At 42.1% G+C, this 20,313-nt stretch overlaps 1 protein-coding gene across 7 annotated transcripts in view; it reads right to left on the bottom strand.

Moving 5' to 3' along the window:
- Positions 1-20,313, bottom strand: part of SLC24A2 (solute carrier family 24 member 2) — a 469,645-nt gene that overhangs the window by 373,594 nt on the left and 75,738 nt on the right. For 6 of the 7 annotated variants that reach the window (XM_073542706.1, XM_073542707.1, XM_073542705.1 and 3 more), the window contains exon 2: positions 17,340-18,417. In XM_073542706.1, the coding sequence (XP_073398807.1) occupies positions 17,340-18,269 (930 nt within the window). In that variant the 5' untranslated portion in view covers positions 18,270-18,417. The remainder of the gene's footprint in view (positions 1-17,339; positions 18,418-20,313) is intronic. The other variant, XM_073542708.1, reaches the window with a different exon arrangement.

Raw genomic sequence — 20,313 nt, 5'->3', positions numbered from 1 at the left:
GGTTGTAAAAACAAACTACTTTGCAATTTTACTTTTTTTTTTAATTCGTTTATTAACCACGAAACATATATGCATATGCATATCGCCAGATGAATACACATGCATTTATCCAAACAATTACAGTGAAATAGCAAATCTGCACAGTAGATTATCAACACAATTTAAGTTACATAAGGTCCCGTTACACATAACGATGTCCCAGCGATCCCACCAAGATCAGACATGGATGGGATCGCTGAGACATCGTTAGGCTGATCGCTGGTGAACTGTCACATAGACAGCCCCTCCAGCAATCAGGACCAGCGAGCAAGCTGGTTTCTAATGTAAACGTCGGGTATCCAGGAGCCTCGGCTCCTGGATACCGATGTATACATTAGAAACCAGCGTCGCTGACCGTTGGTCTCTCGCTGCCACACGCGATGCGTGCTGGCCAGCGGGAGACCAGCGATCAAAAAATGGCCCAGGCCGATCGAGAAGATCAGCGACACCTGGCGAGGGGCGGTCGCTGATCCCCGTCACACACAGCGATCTCGCTGGCAAGATCGCTGTAGCGTCACAAAATCAGTGATATTGCTAGCGAGATCGCTGTGTGCGATGGGGCGCATAGTTCCACGTATTACCGTATAGACAATAAGCCAAGTATCAAGTGATTGGAACATTATATAACCTCATAACCATCCGGCAACATACACGTTAAACAACACTACATACCTAAATAAACTACTACTAACACACTGCCAAGTGAAATTGTGTAATGTAACGTTAGTGACCATGTGATTCAATGTATTTTACCATAATGTCACAGTGGTACTGGACCACGACGCACCAGTATAGTAAGATGAGAATTCCACCTGCCCAAAATCTTGTCAAATTTCCCCAAACAACCCCTATTCTGATATAGTGTTCGCTCGTATGGTATAACTGTATTTACTAATTCAATCCAGGCTCTAAGAGAGGGATGTACACCACCCATCCAACGTAGTGCCAACACCTTTCTAGCTACAGTGTCTCACGTAGGAAAATCATAACATAGCGTCCCCACATCTCCTCGCCCATCACCCCGAACAAACAGACTAGTGGGTTAAGGGGGACCAGGGTCTGTACTAAGGATGTCAACAGCGATGTTACCTCACTCCAGTATGAGTGGGTAATAGGGCAAACCCATATCATGCGAACAAAGTCTGCTTCCAATGAATGACATCTCAAGCATTCCGAAGATTGAAATCGACCCATTTTGAAGAGTCGTGACAGAGTTAAATATGATTGGTGTATCATATATAATTGAGTCATTCTATTGTTAATTGATGGAGATACTTTGATTGGAGATTCAAGAACCTCCTCCCAATCCTTATCCTGAGCATCAGGAATAAGACCCTCCCACCTCCTCCTGATTGCCACTATTGCAGAACCAGTTCCCACAGATAGCATGTATGTGTATAGGGCAGAGATTAGACCCTGGGGTCCTTGTGACTTAAGGATGCCTATTAAAGGGAAGGATGAGCTAGCCTGGGACCCACTCAGAGTGCAACTGTGACTGGAAAGCTGATCTAAGCTGAAGGTAGCGGAAAAATTGAGATCTCGGAATATTGTGTTTAGATTGAATTTGGTCAAAGGACATTAGGATACCCTGTTCATATAAATCCCTGACCAAGGAAATCTCATGCAAAATCCAAAATTTAGAGGACATGTGGTATATTATCCCACAGTGGCATTTCAGCTATAATATCCCCTAAGTGGACCACCCTCTTAACTTGTCTCCAAACTGACCTCGCTAATCGAAGCAAAGGCAATAACCAAGGGACAGTAAGTTTATCTACAGTCAACTCTTGCAGCATGGGCCAAATGACTTTCAGGCATCCATCTACTCAGAGCCTTAATCTGCCTGGCCAGATAGTATAAAATCTGGCAGTGCCGTCCCACCCATCTGTTTGGGCCTTTGTAGGGTAGGCAATTTACGATTGGGTCTGGTTTTCCCCCATATAAAAGTCTAATTAGAGAGTTTAAATTCGTGAAGGATTTAGGGATTAGCTGCACGCTATGATGAAGGGAATAACTAAACTTAGGAAGTAAAATCATCTTGATTAAATCTATACAGCCAGCGACAGACAGTGGAAGTTTAGCCCAAGATGCAAATTTAGGCTTAACTAAATCCAATAATGGAGGGATGTTGAGTTGTAAATCAAGTTCACTATTTTTCTGTATATTAATTCCTAAATATTTGAAATGGTACACTATAGGCAACGCAGATAGAGTGCCGAGATGGGTACCCAAGCTGCAAGAAAGGGGCAACAAGGTGGATTTTTCCCAGTTAATATATTGTGGGAGGAAGGGCCGAGTGTCCGGGCCGGAACCAAGGGGACTGTCATCTAGGTTCCGGGGGAAACCGTTTTTCGGGGGACAGAGTTCAGGGACGGACTGTGGGGACTGACAGGTGGGCAGGGGGAGGAGCCGATATAAAAGGGGAGGGGAACGCTAGTCACAGTGAGTCAGCAGAACGGGACTGAAGGAGCAGGAGACCGTGGGAGTGACTGAGAGCCAGAGCAACTTACCGGAGCCAGGAAGGAGGACAGAGGCAGGAGGGACACTCACCCTGGACATCAGTGGGACGGCGCCGAGATGACCGTCCGAGGACCTCTGCCCCGCGTCGACCAGCGGCCGCTGCCACCTTACTCCAGCCCGCGGCTGCAGCCTGCCCGCGGTCACCAGCGGCCACTGCCATCTCACTCCAGCCCGCGGCTGCGGCCTGCCCGCAGTCACCAGCGGCCGTTGCTGCCTCACTCCATCCCGCAGCTGCGGCCTGCCCACGGCCACTCGCGGCCGTTGCCGCCTCGCTCCTGCCCGCGGGTCCCAGCAGCTGTTGCCGCCTCACTCCAGCCCGCTACTGCGGCCTGTCTCCCGCCGCCCGCAGTCACCCCGTGTCCACCCGTGGCCGCAGCTAGTTCCATGCCGTCAGCGGCCACCGCTGTCCCACTTCAGTCTGCGGCAAAGGCCGGACCGTTGCTCACCGTGGATCCCCCGTTGCAGTCGCTGGCTACGCAGGTGGCCTGCCAGCCGCCACCCCGCATCGCTGCTGCTTGCCCCTATCCGGGGGCTGCGGCCCATCTGTCCAAGGACTCCTCCGGGGCCTGTTGTGCCCCTGCTTCACCGGAGCGTCGGAACGCTCGAAGACTACGACAGATCCTCAGCGGCTGGGCCCAGCGGCTGCTACGCCGAAGAACCATCGTCCAGGATGCCGAGGGATGTCGGGACGGTTAAGTGACACTATGTAGCTAAGGACCAGTAGTCGGCCATACCGCGGCCCTATAGTGACCGGCTTTTGTCGGACGTAGTCGTGTTCTTATATTTCCGTATTTGTTTGTATTGAGTCCCTGTGAGGACAATTCCTGTTACTTGTTCGGCTGCTTAGACTACCCCTGCGGATAGTTACCTATAAACCTATAAAAGTTATTACCAAAAACACAAAAACCGTCTTGCGACTCGTCACTGCATCCCGCGTACCTGCTAGTACCACATTATAATCCTGAATATTCTCTGAATTTATCAATGGTAGTGATTCCATATGGTAGCGTCTCCTCTGTTATCCATGAATATCACCATATCATCGGCATATAAGCCGATAGTATCTAGACGACCTGCTATGTTAATACCCTTAATATTTGGAGAAGAACTTACGCATATTGCCAATGCCTCAATCGAAAGGGCAAAAAGGGCTGGGGAAATGGGGCACCCCTGTCGCGTTCCTCTAGACAGAGAAAATGGTACCGACACAGAATTATTTATAAGTATATGAACCTTGGGTTTTGCATTTATTACGCTGCTCCACCTCTGAAATTTATCACCAAAACCGTACTTCCTTAGACATGCAGATAAAAAGGGCCATTCAAGAGAGTCAAAGGCATTAGCCGCATCCAACGATGCCAAAGCCCAATTATTGTCTGGCATCAAAGAACTGTATTGAACCACCGCCTGAACCTTAGTAAAAATGTTATAATCTATGGGCCAGTATATGGGCCTTCTTTCTTAAGTATAATTATATTAGCCTCATAAAAGGAGTCAGGCATATATTCCCTCTCCCAAATCCCTTGAAACACCTTTAAAAGAAGTGGCGCTAATATATCCCTATATTTTCTGTACAGCTCAATAGGGAACCCATCCGGTCCAGGAGCCTTCCCAGAGGCCGTATCCATCATAGCACCCTCTATTTCTTCTATAGTAAAATCAGCGTCCAAAAGGGCTCGCTGAGTAGAGTCTAATGCGGGGAATTCTATGTACGATAAATAATACAAACACTCTAGAACATCATGACCGCTCCTTGAGGTCTATAATGTTTTATAGTAGGTGGCACTAGAGTTCTAGTCCTCTTCCTCTCTGAAGAAACAATTTGCATAGTAGTCATAGAAGCATTGGAGTATATCCTCAGTTGAGGTCGCCATTGAGTTATCTGGTTTCCAAATTTGAAGTATAGTATTAGATTTGTTATGCTGATACACCAAAAAGGCCAAAAATTGACTTGACTGGTTCCCCAGCTCAAAATAGGACTGAAAGCTTATGTTTAGATTTGGTGTCCGTATATTAGGAATATAACCTGTGGGACGTCAACCATGCAACTCTATTCTCGTTAGTCTGGTTAGAAATATAAACTGCTTCTGAATCTTTCAGATGCTGAGCAATTTTACCTTTGATTAAAAATCCTCTCCATTCTCAAGAACAGACCTTCACTACATTTGGTAGCTAGTATCTTAGGCTTGGAGTGCAGCACTTACAAGCTCTTTGATATTGACTCTATAGCGCGCTAATGTAAGAGTTGTCTTTCTAATCTAAAACCTCAGTACTCAGGGCACTTTGCGAAAAATAAGTGGCTTTTGGATTGCAGTTTGGGCACTCGGTCTCTAAAAGGATCACCATTACTGTACTAGTATTACTGCATAGAAGAATAGATACTGCAGAACTTATGTGGCTTATTATTTAAAACCTGCCTTGTCTTCCCTGCTGGATTTTAGGAGTTGGTATAAGGATCATTATGTGTTATTAATATTTGCGCCTCCAGACTTGTTTCTTTTCTTGTTGCTGTATAGTATCCTTGAGGGTTTATGTCAATGTTCTGTGGAATATTCTCTAAGTGACCCAATACATTTTCTTTAATTGTTTACTCCTCCTACTTACTCTCTGCCATCCCCCGGCACAGCTACTATCTATTAATGATCAAAATAATATCTTATGACAAATCATAGGGTTTTGCAATGAGTTTACGAAACACAGTGAAATAAAAAATAAACATTTCAAGAATGTGCCAAAAAGCATACCAAAAACTGCAATGCAACACTGAATGCAAAACACTGCAGTTTCATGTTCCTATTTTTTTTTAATAACTGGGGTAGGTAATTCCATTTCAAGTGAATCAATGCAATTTTCCTCTATGTTTTCAATTCTTTTGAGGTTTTGTTATATGGCAATAGTGTGTTAGAGAATGCAAAATATTAAGAAAAAAAACTCTATATAGTTTAGTTTTTTTAAATTAATTTTCAATATTTAAAAAAAAAACAAAATCGAATTTCTGGTTGCATGCCTTTACGCTTCTCCTCAAAACTCAGGATAGAACCAAGATAGAGAAATTGAAAAACAACATTCCACTCAGAACCGTACAGGCTTCCACTCGATATGTCACAAAAGTATCTTTGTTAATAGTTTAGCCATGCAGACTTAAACGCAAAATTTTGAAAATAATTTATAAAAAATTTTTTTTAAAAATTCACATGTACTTCCTATGCTCCTAGCCACATGTGTAACAAAATTCAAATTGGAATCTCAAAGGGATCATACTTCAAAACATAACTATATAAACAGTTTCAATTTGAAAATTTTGAATTCCGATCTGTGGCCTAAAAGTGTAGTGTCTATGTTTTCCAAATAAAAAAAGAGGTTTCATGTCTTATCCTGATACTAAACCAGGCAAATCTCTACATATAAAAATTAATGTGTGTGTGTATCACCAACCAATCAAGAAGCATCTTTCATTTCACCAGAGCTGTTCAAAAGAAGCTAAGCTGTGATTGGTTGCTATGACCAACAGTTTTCCTTGCAACCAATCACTAAGCATCTCTCATTTCACCAGAGCTGGTTAAAAGTAGCTGAGCTGTGATTGGTTGCTAAGTTTTCCCACTTGACAACACCTCAGCAGGCACTGACATGATGGGAGAAATCTAGCATCCCCAGGAACATAAGCTCCAGCCATCGTCTGTCCCCCAGAAAGGAGCAGTGAGTACATGACAGAAATGAATCCCCCCTCCCGTGTGGTATAATTAAGTGACACACATGAATGTAGGAAAGTGCACATATTAAATGTCATGTGGATTTAATATTTTCTCACAGACACTTTTATGCATTATTGATGTGATACTGTGCTCTGATGCTGTGAGATTTTTTAAAGTGCTACTTTCCCCATAATTCACCTGAATATACCCATATAACATGTAATGCTTTTCCCATAACAACCCATTAAATATGATACTATACTGCATACAGATGCTGTACATCCATGAGCAACTCAGCCGGACAAATTACAAGTTGACGGTACATGAAAATGTGTGTGAAGGTTTCTCTACTGTACTAATGTATAAGGTTTGTGCCTGTCCATTGGTGAAAAGCATGACTGTGATATTTATGGTGGCAGATAAGTGAGAATATCAGCCTGATCAGTAGAAAACCTGGGTTCTAAGTGACCCATGTTTCTGTGCAATTTCACTATTCTTCTTTTACTGGCTTTGACGGGATGCTGTGGGATATTAGGGGTAGTAGTACGGTGGCTCTGGCTGACTGGATGATGTGGGATATTATAGATGAGATGTGGGATATTATAGTGAATGTGGCTATGCGGAGTGGGCGGGGCTCTACATTCAGCTTTATATATAGATATAATCATTATAATTTGTTAGAACTAACCGTAGTTAGTTACTATGCCCGGGCAGCGCCGGGATCTTCAGCTAGTCATTAGATAAATCTATGGATAAAGTGAAAGATTTTTACAATAGTGATGAAGTGAGCAGAATTATACCTGGCAAGAAAGATTCTGTATCTATGAAAGTTACACTGCAATGGCACAGGATAGACTCTCCTAAGTTATCCCTATATAACAAGCTCATGCTGTATTTCAGTGATTCAGATATATTGCGAGCTTGTGATAAAGATCCAGGACGGGGCCGAAACGTCTTCCTTGTTTTGTCACTACCGTAATCTGTTTTTAACTGGTTCATGCTTCTTTGATGTATACCAATCAATAAGATATCTTGAGTATATCGACTTTGAGAGTGCGATAGATATTCCTTTCTACCTATGAAAGTGAACGGTAAGAAAACCCATGTCCAAAAGAGGCTGGTACTTGCCAGTTTGAAAGAGACAAATTAATTTAAAAAAAAAATCAACTTCTGCCAAAATAGGATTTTCAAAATTTGCTGACTTGCGGCCTAAGAATTGTGTCCTCGCTGGTAGTCATGGTACACACTCAGTATGCGTATGTACAGCACTCCAGAGCACTAAGCTTATGACTGAAGGTGGTAAGCTGAAAGGTACTCAGATTGGTGAGTCCAACCTTGGTGATTACAAAGTATGTAATAGGAAGTGGATAATATAAACAGAACCCTAACTAAGGGTCCTGTGTACCAGTCGGTGACTCATTTTGTTCAAGATTATTGTATTTGTTCTTTATTATGTATAGCACTTTTCACATTCAAAGGGCCATGGAATAAATTGAGCTATAATTAATAATAATAAAAATGTTCCTCAAATAATGTATCCATAAAAGATTTCAAACTGATACATAATAATATCTGCAAAAAATGTCCTCCAGTAATGGCTCTCCAAGAAAAAATATATCATTTTGAAGAGGCTATGGTAGATAGTATAACTTATAAACCGTGGATACCTGTTGACAGATGTACTTTCGACACTGTTTCTAAAAGTGCAGTACTTTTGTAATTTAAGTCATGGTAAAATTTCCTACAATTCACTCTTTACTGCAATTTAGGGTTCTGTTTATAATACCCACTTCCTATAATGATTCATTTGAAAATCCCCAGTGCATGACGGGATACTCAAACAAATTATCCTCTGCTAGCTGAAACTGCTGTCACTACCCTTTCCGACCCGGAAATGAAGCGTCATTAGAGGGGGTTGGGACATCCCAACACTCCCTTTGCTTCGTTTGCCGCTCTGAATTGAAGTGTCATGCATGACACTTCTTTCACAGATGACAACCCTGAAAACACCCAAATGTGCATAGGAATTGGGGAGAAAAACAGAAGGATATTTCTAAGGCCTGTTTCACACTACAGTTTTTTGTGTCAGTTAAAATCCGCCAAAAGGCGGAAAGTGGATCCGTTCCTAACTGATGTGAACGGATGCCACCGGATCCGTTTTTTTGATGGATCCGCCGAATGAAGAATTTTAAAGGAACCGCTGCCCGGGAAGGAGAGATAGAGATTGAGAGAGAGAGAATTTTTTTCTGTCCGCCAGAAATGATTTCAGGGTTAAATTTCCGCCTGACATCATTCCTCTGGGCATGCGCACTATAAAAATGCGGATCCTTCAGCACAAAAAACGTTACATGGTCCGTCCAGGCATCTCGGCGGACGCAAAAAAATTGACGGATCCGCAAAAAAACGGATCCAACGGATGGCCATCCGTCAAGTTCCGCCGGTAATGCAAATCAATGGGGGGAAAACGGATCCGCCAAAAAAAGGCGGATCCGTTTTTTTGCAAAAACGGCGGATTTTTACTGATGGTCAAAAATGGAAGTGTGAAACAGGCCTAAGACTTTACCACCCAACATTAAGTTGTGAATTCATGAGTATGTGGCCTCTTTTTTGTGAATAAGCTCAAATTCCTACAGATATTCCAACATTTTATGGGAACCATACTCGAGTGGGAAAATTGTTATGGCCAAAAAAGTGAGCCAAACACCATATTAAAAGGGTTGTTCGGTCTTATGACAAAATTCTTCAGTCACCCCTTGTGACATGCAGTCATCTGACCATCCTCTCTCATCTGAAACATAACAGAATTCTGACAGTGCTCGGTGTGCACGATGTAAGGATTCAAAAGTCTGCAGTCAAATATAAAGGGTGGGCCATTTATATGGATACACCTGGGTGGGCCATTTATAAAGTCAGAATTCAAAATGGCCGCCATGGTCACCACCCATCTTGAAAAGGTTTACCCTCCCATATACTGATATGCCACAAACAGGAAGTTGATATCATTAACCATTCCCATTTAATTTAGGTTTATCCATATAATTGGCCCACCCAGGTATATCCATATAAATGGCCCACCCTGTAGTGACTGCAGACTTACCAGAAGACATAACAGCCATTTACAGTAAGTACATTGGTTTTGTGATGTGATGTGATGTAGAACAACCTCCTAATAAAGTGTTCATAAGATTCTGGCCATACAATATAATGTATAATATATGATTCTTTTTCTGTAAATGATAGACATAATCACACATTTAATATGAAAAAAATGTAGATTTAATTTTGATAACTTCATTGCCTTCACCTTCACACAAAGGGAGTCTGTCACTCCCAAAATTCAATGTAAACTATCTATACAGTACTCTTGGACACTTCTCCCTATAAACCTCAAACTTTCAGTATAGATTTGCCTTCTTTAGTTATACAGAGAAATGGTTTTATTTCATATGCAAATAAGGTGTCCTTGCTGTACTCTTGATATAGCCAAGGAAACAGTGCACAATTCTGCCTCCTCAATCAACATGCTGCACACCACCTTTAGCTTGATTGACAGTGGCCACTTGCCTAGAGCAAGCGCTGCCGGAATCAAATCCACGTTCAGCATGTCAATGCTGATACTGCAGGAGTTGAACATGCATGCGTACATACACAGTGTCAGTCCAGGAAAACTCCCATCCCTCTCTCCTTTAGTCATTTGAAGGCCCATTGAAGGCTGGCTCTATTGGTCCACTTTTCTGCTTCCTTGAAGGACAGCCATAGGAGTAATTTTACTATATATATATATATATATATATATATATATACATATATATATATATATATATATATACACACGCACGCACACATACACGTGCATCTCACAAATTTAGAATATCATCAAAAAAGTTAATTTATTTCAGTTCTTCAATACAAAAAGTGAAACTCATATATTCTATAGTGTCATTACAAACAGAGTGATCTATTTTAAGCGTTTATTTCTGTTAATGTTGATGATTATGGCTAACAGCCAATAAAACCCAAACGTCATTATCTCAGTAAATTAGAATACTTTATAACACCAGCTTGAAAAAATGATTTTAAAATCTGAAATGTTGGCCTACTGAAATGTGTTCAGTAAATGCACACAGTACTTGATAGGGGCTTCTTTTGCATCAATTACTGCATCAATGCAGCATGGCATGGAGGCGATCAGCCTGTGGCACTGCTGAGGTGTTATGGAAGCCCAGGTTGCTTTGATAGCAGCATTCAGCTCATCTGCATTGTGGGGTCTGGTGTCTCTTATTTTCCTCTTGACAATACCCCATAGATTCTCTAAGGGGTTAAGGTCAGACGAGTTGGCTGGCCAATCAAGCGCAGTGATACTGTTGTTTTTAAACCAGGAATTGGTACTTTTGGCAGGTTGGACAGGTGCCAAGTCCAGAGGGCTTCTTAAAGAAAAATTAACAAGTCTGTGGCTGATAGGTGAACAAACACTTATTTCATGCAATAAAATGAAATTTAATTATTTAAAAATCATACAATGTGATGTTCAGGTTTTTATTTTTAGATTCTGACTCTCACAGTTGAAGTGTACCTACGATATAAATTACAGACCTCTCCATTCTTCTTTGTAGATGGGAAAACTTGCAAAATTGTCAGTGTATCAAATACTTGTTTTCCCCAATGTACAGTTGTGGCCAAAAGTATTGACACACCTGCAATTCTGTCAGATAATACTCAGTTTCTTCCTGAAAATGATTACAAACACAAATTCTTTGCTATTATTATCTTCATTTAATTTGTCTTAAATGAAAAAACACAAAAAGAATTGTCCTAAAGCCAAATTGGATATAATTCTACACCAAACATAAAAAAGAGGGTGGACAAAAGTATTGGCACTGTTCGAAAAATCATGTGATGCTTCTCTAATTTGTGTAATTAACAGCACCTGTAACTTACCTGTGGCACCTAACAGGTGTTGGCAATAACTAAATCACACTTGCAGTCAGTTGATATGGATTAAAGTTGACTCAACCTCTGTCCTGTGTCCTTGTGTGTACCACATTGAGCATGGAGAAAAGAAAGAAGACCAAAGAACTGTCTGAGGACTTGAGAAACCAAATTGTAAGGAAGCATGAGCAATCTCAAGGCTACAAGTCCATCTCCAAAGACCTGAATGTTCCTGTGTCTACCGTGCGCAGTGTCATCAAGAAGTTTAAAGCCCATGGCACTGTGGCTAACCTCCCTAGATGTGGACGGAAAAGAAAAATTGACAAGAGATTTCAATGCAAGATTGTGCGGATGTTGGATAAAGAACCTCGACTAACATCCAAACAAGTTCAAGCTGCCCTGCAGTCCGAGGGTACAACAGTGTCAACCCGTACTATCCGTCGGCGTCTGAATGAAAAGGGACTGTATGGTAAGCGACCCAGGAAGACCCCACTTCTTACCCCGAGACATAAAAAAGCCAGGCTAGAGTTTGCCAAAACTTACCTGAAAAAGCCTAAAACGTTTTGGAAGAATGTTCTCTGGTCAGATGAGACAAAAGTAGAGCTTTTTGGGCAAAGGCATCAACATAGAGTTTACAGGAGAAAAAAGAGGCATTCAAAGAAAAGAACACGGTCCCTACAGTCAAACATGGCGGAGGCTCCCTGATGTTTTGGGGTTGCTTTGCTACCTCTGGCACTGGACTGCTTGACCGTGTGCATGGCATTATGAAGTCTGAAGGCTACCAACAAATTCTGCAGCATAATGTAGGGCCCAGTGTGAGAAAGCTGGGTCTCCCTCAGAGGTCATGGGTCTTCCAGCAGGACAATGACCCAAAACACACTTCAAAAAGCACTAGAAAATGGTTTGAGAGAAAGCACTGGAGACTTCTAAGGTGGCCAGCAATGAGTCCAGACCTGAATCCCATAGAACACCTGTGGAGAGATCTAAAAATGGCAGTTTGGAGAAGGCACCCTTCAAATATCAGGGACCTAGAGCAGTTTGCCAAAGAAGAACGGTCTAAAATTCCAGCAGAGCATTGTAAGAAACTCATTGATGGTTACCAGAAGCGGTTGGTCGCAGTTATTTTGGCTAAAGATTGTGCAACCAAGTATTAGGATGAGGGTGCCAATACTTTTGTCTGGCCCATTTTTGGAGTTTTGTGTGAAATGATCAATGTTTTGCTTTTTGCTTCATTCTCTTTTGTGTTTTTTCATTTAAGACAAATTAAATGAAGATAATAATACCAAAGAATTTGTGTTTGCAATCATTTTCAGGAAGAAACTGAGTATTATCTGACAGAATTGCAGGGGTGTCAATACTTTTGGCCACAACTGTATATATAGAATTATATATATATATATATACACACACACATACGTACACAAAATACAAAGTGAATGAACAAAAAGGAATCTAAGTCAAATCAATATTAGGTATGACCACACTTTGTCATGAAAACAGCATCAATTCTTCTAGGTACACTTGCACACTCTTTTTTCAGGGGAAGTTGTTACATAGATTGGCGAACTAACCACAGATGTTCTGTGCAAATCCTTCTGCCTCTGTGGGTGCCATATAATTTTACTAAGACTACATATTCCTATTTATGTTAACGATTAGGGTTGATCGAACAGCTTCAGATAAGTTCTTATCCAAATAGCTATAGCACTTACCCAACAAACAGGCTCTCCATGCATGTGTTGTGACTGTCACACAGCCGCAGCACATGCAGCTGCGGCAAAGAACAGCTGATTATCGGGGGCCCTTGAGGTATCCAGGTTACCGATACAGCTATTCGGTAAGCGCTACAGCTATTCGGAATTGCACAAATAACTGCAACAAGTTTCTACCTAAATTTACCACTAACATAAAGTACAATGTGTCACGAAGAGCAATCTCAGAATCACCATTATTCATTGACACGTTCCAGAGTTATTACCACATAAAGTGACACTGATCAAAATGATAAAATTTGGCCTGGTCAAGAAGGTGAAAACAGGCTTCGGGGCGAGGGAGCTAATGTTCAATTGGATACCATATTACCAAATTACAGGGGAATTATTCCCTAGAAGCATTAAGATATAAAATATATGGAGGAAGACAGTGCAACTGCCTTCCTGTATTGTGAAATAACGGTGTCTTTGAGAGATTTTGTAAAGGCACCACACACATGCTTCTGCACGTGGCTTCTCTAAAAAAAACAATATATTAAAAAAGATTTGAAGCAATCTGCTACAAATTCACTGACTTTATTTAACATCACTCAGTGAAGGATTACCTTGTCTATAGTCTATAGGCTTTTTGGCACTCCACTATATTATATACCCTTAACCACTTGTTAAATCTCCTTCTGTGTCTGTCAACTTACACAACAGGTTTAGAACATAAACCCGCAACAAAAATGCTGCACAGTAGACATTGCTGTCAGCAATGTTAATTAGAACATATGGTATGCTTAATATATTTGCATCAATATCATACAGTTTAATACTGAAAACAGTAGTTGAACATTTGTCATTTTACAATTCATACTGGAGCATAAATTTCAATAGCAAAAAATAAGAGTACCTTGAAATACTATTTACTTCATACTGTACCTGTCCTTATTAAAATTATATTACACTAGCTAAAGAGTCCGGCGTTGCCCGGGCATAGTAACTAACTGTTGGTCCCACTCTCTCCCTTAACAGCCCCGCTCTCCACCCGCCATCACGCTCTCTCATTCTGCAGCCCCCTCTCCACCCGCTGTCCCGCTATCTCCCTCTGCAGTCCTGCTCTTCATGCACCATCCCATTCTATCCCTCCGCATCCCCGCTCTCATCCGTGTCCCGTTCTCCCTCCACAGCCCCGCTCTCACACTCCACAGCCCCACTCTCCATGCGCCGTTCCATTCTATCCCTCCGCAGCCCTGATCTCATCTGTGCCCCGCTCTCTCCCTCGCAGCTCCTCTCTCTACCCATGTCCCGCACTTTCCCTCTGAAACCCTGCTCTCCAGCTGCCAGTGGGAAGGGCAAAGTGGAGTTGGCGTGGCTTGATACAGATACACACACACACACTCAACTTTATATATATATATATATATATGAGTCCCATGCCCATATACCCATCATACATATCCTCCATCCCATAGTCCCATGCCCATATACCCATCATACATATCCTCCATCCCATAGTCCCGTGCCCATATACATATCCGCCATCCCATAGTCCCGTACCCATATACCCATCACACATCTTCCATCCCATAGGCCCGTGCCCATATACCCATCAAACATATCCTCCATCCCATAGTCCCATGCCCATATACCCATCATACATATCCTCCATCCCATATTCCCGTGCCCATATACCCATCATACATATTCGCCATCCCATAGTCGAGTTCCCATATACCCATCACACATCCTTCATCTCATAGTCCCATGCCCATATACCCATCATACATATCCTCCATCCCATAGTCCCGTGCCCATATACCCATCATACATATCCGCCATCCCATAGTCCCGTGCCCATATACCCATCATACATATCCTTCATCCCATAGTCCAGTGCCCATATACCCATCACACATCCTCCATCCCATAGTCCTGTGCCCATATACATATCCGCCATCCCATAGTCCCGTGCCCATATACTCATCACACATCCTCCATCCCATAGTCCCGTGCCCATATGCCCATCATACATATCCTCCATCTCATAGTCCCATGCCCATATACCCATCATACATATCCTCCATCCCATAGTCCCGTGCCCATATACCCATCATACAAATCCTCCATCCCATAGTCCCATGCCCATATACCCATCATACATATCCTCCATCCCATAGTCCCATGTCCATATACCCATCATACATATCCTCCATCCCATAGTCCCGTGCCCATATACCCATCATACATATCCGCCATCCCATAGTCCCGTGCCCATATACCCATCACACATCCTTCATCTCATAGTCCCATGCCCATATACCCATCATACATATCCTCCATCCCATAGTCCCGTGCCCATATACCTATCATACATATCCGCCATCCCATAGTCCAGTGCCCATATACCCATCACACATCCTCCATCCCATAGTCAACCTTTATGACATCATAATGAGCGGCGGGGCTTGCAATCTATGATATCAGCATCGCCATGGCAACCATTATGACATCATAATGAGGGGCGGGGCTTGATACGCACACACTGTTTCCCCATTATGCAAATAGGGGCATTATGACATCATAATGCGGGGCGAGGCTTGACACACACACACTTATTCCCCAGTATGTAGACAGGGGCAAAATTGTTTGGTAAATTGGAATGCACGGGGTTAAAATTTCGCCTCACAACATTGCTTAGGAAGGCTCTCGGGGTCCAGACGTGTGACTGTGCCAAATTTTGTGGCTGTAGCTGCGACGGTGCGGATGCCTATCCCGGACATACACACACATACATACACACTTTGAGCTTTATATATTAGATAAAAATGAGTGTATAGCCCTGCCCACTCTGCATAGCCACATTCACTATAATATCCCACATCATCCCGTCAGCCAGTGCAACTGGACTACTATCCCTAATATCCCACATCGTCCTATCAGCCAGAGCCACCGGACTACTATTGTCCCACATCATCCCGTTAAAGCCACCGGACTACTACCCCTAATAACCCACATCATCCTGTCAGCTAGAGCCACCGGACAACTACCACTAATATCCTACATTATCCCGTCACATCCGCTGGACTACTACCCCTAATATCCCACATCATCCTGCCAGCCAGAGCCACCGGACAACTACCACTAATATCCCACATCATCCCGTCACAGACGCCGGACTACTACCCCTAATATCCCACATCATCCCGTCAGAGCCACCGGACTACTACCCCTAATATCCCATATCATCCCGTCAGCCAGAGCCACCGGACTACTACCCCTAATATCTCACATCATCCCGTCAGCCTGGGGTCAGAACCAGAGCGCTGAGTGGAACGGTCTTAACTTCCATACCGGGGATCCCTTTAAGAAAGCCTGGGATCAGAACCAGAGTGCTGAGTGGATTTGCCCTGACCTGCATACCAATGATCCCTTTAATAGAACCCTGGGGTCAGAATCAGAGCGCTGAAGGATTTGCCCTAACTTCTGTACAGGAGATCCCTTTAAGAGATCCTGGGGTCAGTACCAGAGCATTTGAAGGCAATTGCCCTGACTTCCATACCGGGGATCTCTTTAAGAGAGGACTGGGGTCAGTACCAAAGTGCAGATTGGATTTGCCCTCACTTCCATCCCGGGGATCCCTTTAAGAGGGGCCTTGGGTCAGAACCAGAGAGCTGAGTGGATTTGCCCTAACTTCCATACCGGGGATCCCTTTAAGAAAGCCTGGGATCAGAACCAGAGCGCTGGATGGATTTGCCCTGACTTGCATACCAATGATCCCTTTAATAGAACCCTGGGGTCAGAATCAGAGCGTCGAGGGATTTGCCCTAACTTCCGTACAGGAGATCCCTTTAAGAGAGCCTGGGGTCAGTACCAGAGCATTTGAAGGCAATTGTCCTGACTTCCATACCGAGGATCCCTTTAAGAGAGGCATGGGGTCAGAACCAAAGCACTGGATAGATTTGCCCTGCCTTCCATACCGGAGATCCCTTTAAGAAAGGCCTGGGGTCAGTACCAAAACGCTGAGTGGATTTGCCCTAACTTACATACCATTGATCCACGGGAGGGGGGATTCGTTTCTGTCATGTGTTCTGTGCTCCTTTCTGGGGGGCAGACAATGGCTGGGAGCTTATGCTCCTGGGGATGCTAGATTTCTCCCACCATGTCAGTGTCTGCTGAGGTGTTGTCAAGTGGGAAAACTTAGCAGCCAATCACAGCTCAGCTACTTTTAACCAGCTCTCGTGAAATGAGAGATGTTTAGTGATTGGTTGCAAGGAAAACTGTTGATCATAGCAACCAATCAGAGCTGAGCTTCTTTTGAACAGCTCTGGTGAAATGAAAGATGCTCCGTGTTTGGTTGGTGATACACACATACATACATTCATATATATATATAAAGATTTCATGTTTTTAGCCCCTGATATTGTACAATATTTAATAAATCAAATACTTAAGCAAAACCAACCTTTCCTTCAGAATTAGCAGACGATACCTTAACAACCTTGTTCCGGCTCAGTTTCCTCTTCACCCAGTCCTCTACTTGGACATTGAACTTCATAAAGGTAACATATGTTAGATAAGCTATGAGAAGCATGAGGCTCTCCCACCACTGGATGAAATTGTCCAAGAAAAAAGATATGAGCATAATCAATCCCACAATATAAAAAGACACATCTCGAAAGAGTGGCCACCAGGTGAGGTTTAACACCTCCTTAGAAAATAAAGCACACATGCCAATTACAAAGAGGATATTAAATACTGCTGATCCAACGATGGTTCCAATACCAACATTGCTGTGAGATATAAATACTCCTATTAGTGATGTAAACAGTTCTGGGGCGGATCCACCAGCAGCCATAAAAGTTGCTCCTGCCACATCATCAGAAATCATCAGTTTTTCAGTGATGACTGTTAATGAAGGAACAAAAAATTCATCACAAACTACAGCTAGTGCTATGAACATATAAATCATTCCAAATATATGGAGCACAACAGCACCCCTCTTTCTGTCTTCTAAAGAAAAAATGTCTTCTGGGTATTCCCCCTTGGAAGTAGATTTATTTTTTTCATTTTTATAGTTCATGGAAATAGTGGAACCAGGAGTATCATTCTGGTTTTGCTCTACAAAGTCCATTAGATTTCGTTGATGCCGTTGCATCGGAGTATGGCTATTTGTAGCACTGGTCAAGTCATTGCTGTAGAGCTCTATCTTTAAAAAGGCACCAACTGAAGTGGACAAAGTGCTTATGGCTGTTATACTGAGTAAAAGACCCAGTATTCTAATAAGTCTCAGTTTCTTTTTAAAAAATGGATTCTTCTGGTTGTGGTAAGGAAATGTATTTCCTATGCAGCAGCTTTCAGTGAGATTATCAGCAGATTTTTCATGGAGGCCCATTTTCAATCGCCGTAACAAAAATGCTAGGAATTACAAAAAAATTAAAATCCAATATACTGACATGCTTTTTTCACTTTTATTAGCTCTTTAATAGATGTGAAAGCTATTTTCTTGCGGAGATTTCCTTTTGTAGATTTTTCATTCATGCCTAAAAACAGGAAAAGAGAAGTAAATATTATTAAGCAATGACTAAATTGCATATACACATCAGTTTAATTTCAGTTTGTTACGGAACATTTACACTGGTGATAGTTGACTGTAAGAACACCAGATACGATGATTCGCAAATGTAAACAAGACAGTTTCAAAATCACCATACGTAGAAAGATGAATAGCACTCATTGGTCAGGATTTGAAATTTTATTGAAAAATCTTCAACGGGAGAATGGGAACAGAGGTGCAGGAATGACGACGGCCGTTTCGCACACAGACGCGCTTCTACTGGTCACATGAATAAGGGGAAATGACAGAGGATCAAATACCTATGGTAAGGCAAGCTCTTCCCCTCAAAAACCCCTCATGACAACAAAGTTGAAATTCTTTAGAATATAAAGACACAAAAAACTGTTATACAAAGAATAAATAAAAACAATTATATTTAAAACCAAATCATCCTGAGGAGAAATGCAGCAGTTAGAACATTGGGATTCCCTCCGTGTATATACCTAATATGATTTATTAAACGTGGTACTCCTTCACCTATACTAATAAAATTGAAATGCTCCCTGAACCTCACATACATATTGTTTTACCTATATAAAAAAAAATTGCAGGGACAAAAAAAATCACATATGCTACACGAGTAGTTTTACAAGAAATGAAATAAAAAATGCGATTATTAATTCTTTTAAGTCTTCCCGGTTGTATCCAAAATGTTCTTAATAACCACCACCCTAGTATCCTGCGGTATTTTCGGGTAGAGGCTTTTCACATCTACCGACACCAGCATTTCAATTCTATTAGCACAGGTAAAGGAGTACCACGTTTGATAAATAATATTAGGGATATACACAGAGGGAATCCCAATGTTCTAACTTTTGTGGGTATAGAAAAAGTAAGTTTACCACTGCAAGGAGGCAATCAGCACAGTATTTTACTTAGAAGAGAAGTCGGGTGGATAATGCACACAGGTGCGCTGAATTCCACCGGCTTCAAAGATAGGTTGGATATATCTATTTTTCTCTAACTGCTGCTTTTCTCCTCAGGTTGATTTGGTTTGCAATATAATTGTTTTTTTATTCTTTGTATAACAATTTTTTGTGTTTTTATACTATAAAGAATTTCAACTTTGTTTGTTGTCATGAGGGGTTTTTGAGGGGAGGAGCTTGCCTTACCATAGGTATTTGATCCTCTGTCATTTCCCCTTATTCATGTGACCAGTTTCAACAAATTTACAGTTTCTATGAATGTCATCCGCTCAATGCCAACTTTTATTTCCCATTGACTTGCATTGGGGTCGGGTTTTGGACGAAACTCCGACTTTTTTTTGCCCTAGTCGGACCAGTTCAATTTGAAATAAATTTTGTTTCATGAAACCCAATCCGACCAAAGTCGCTCAACTTTAGTATCAGGTATCAGGTATCAAGTATCAGGTATCAAGTATCAGGTATCAGATATCAAGTATCAGATATCAGGTATCAAGTATAAGGTATCAGGTATCAGATATCAGGTATCAGACAGAGTATTTCTGATGCTCAGGTATCAGATATCAGGTATCAGACAGAGTTTTTTTCTGATGTTTGACTTTGATATGTGATCATGTCCTAAAATGAACACTGTATCGGTGAGTGCCATTCATCTTCCTACGTATGGTGATTTGAAAACTGTTGTTTTCTTTGGATGAGCGCCCGAAGGATTTTCAAGTGTAGAATCTGACTTTTGCCTTAGCACAAGGAGCCTGTGTCGGTATCTAAAGTGTCTTGGTGGTGCGGATTCCTTTGCTCTGTTGGTGGCAAACAAGACAGTGATCAGCTAAAATTTATTCTTTGGCCGATCACATACTTTATGTGATCTAAAATATAATGTTTTTCAGCAGCACAGACCT

This window comes from Dendrobates tinctorius, unplaced genomic scaffold, assembly GCF_039654945.1.
Source record: "Dendrobates tinctorius isolate UK_male_01 unplaced genomic scaffold, ASM3965494v1 ptg000128l, whole genome shotgun sequence".
Classification (NCBI taxonomy): domain Eukaryota; kingdom Metazoa; phylum Chordata; class Amphibia; order Anura; family Dendrobatidae; genus Dendrobates; species Dendrobates tinctorius.
Note: the sequence above shows the minus strand (reverse complement) of the source record. Positions and strands in the feature narration are given on the sequence as shown.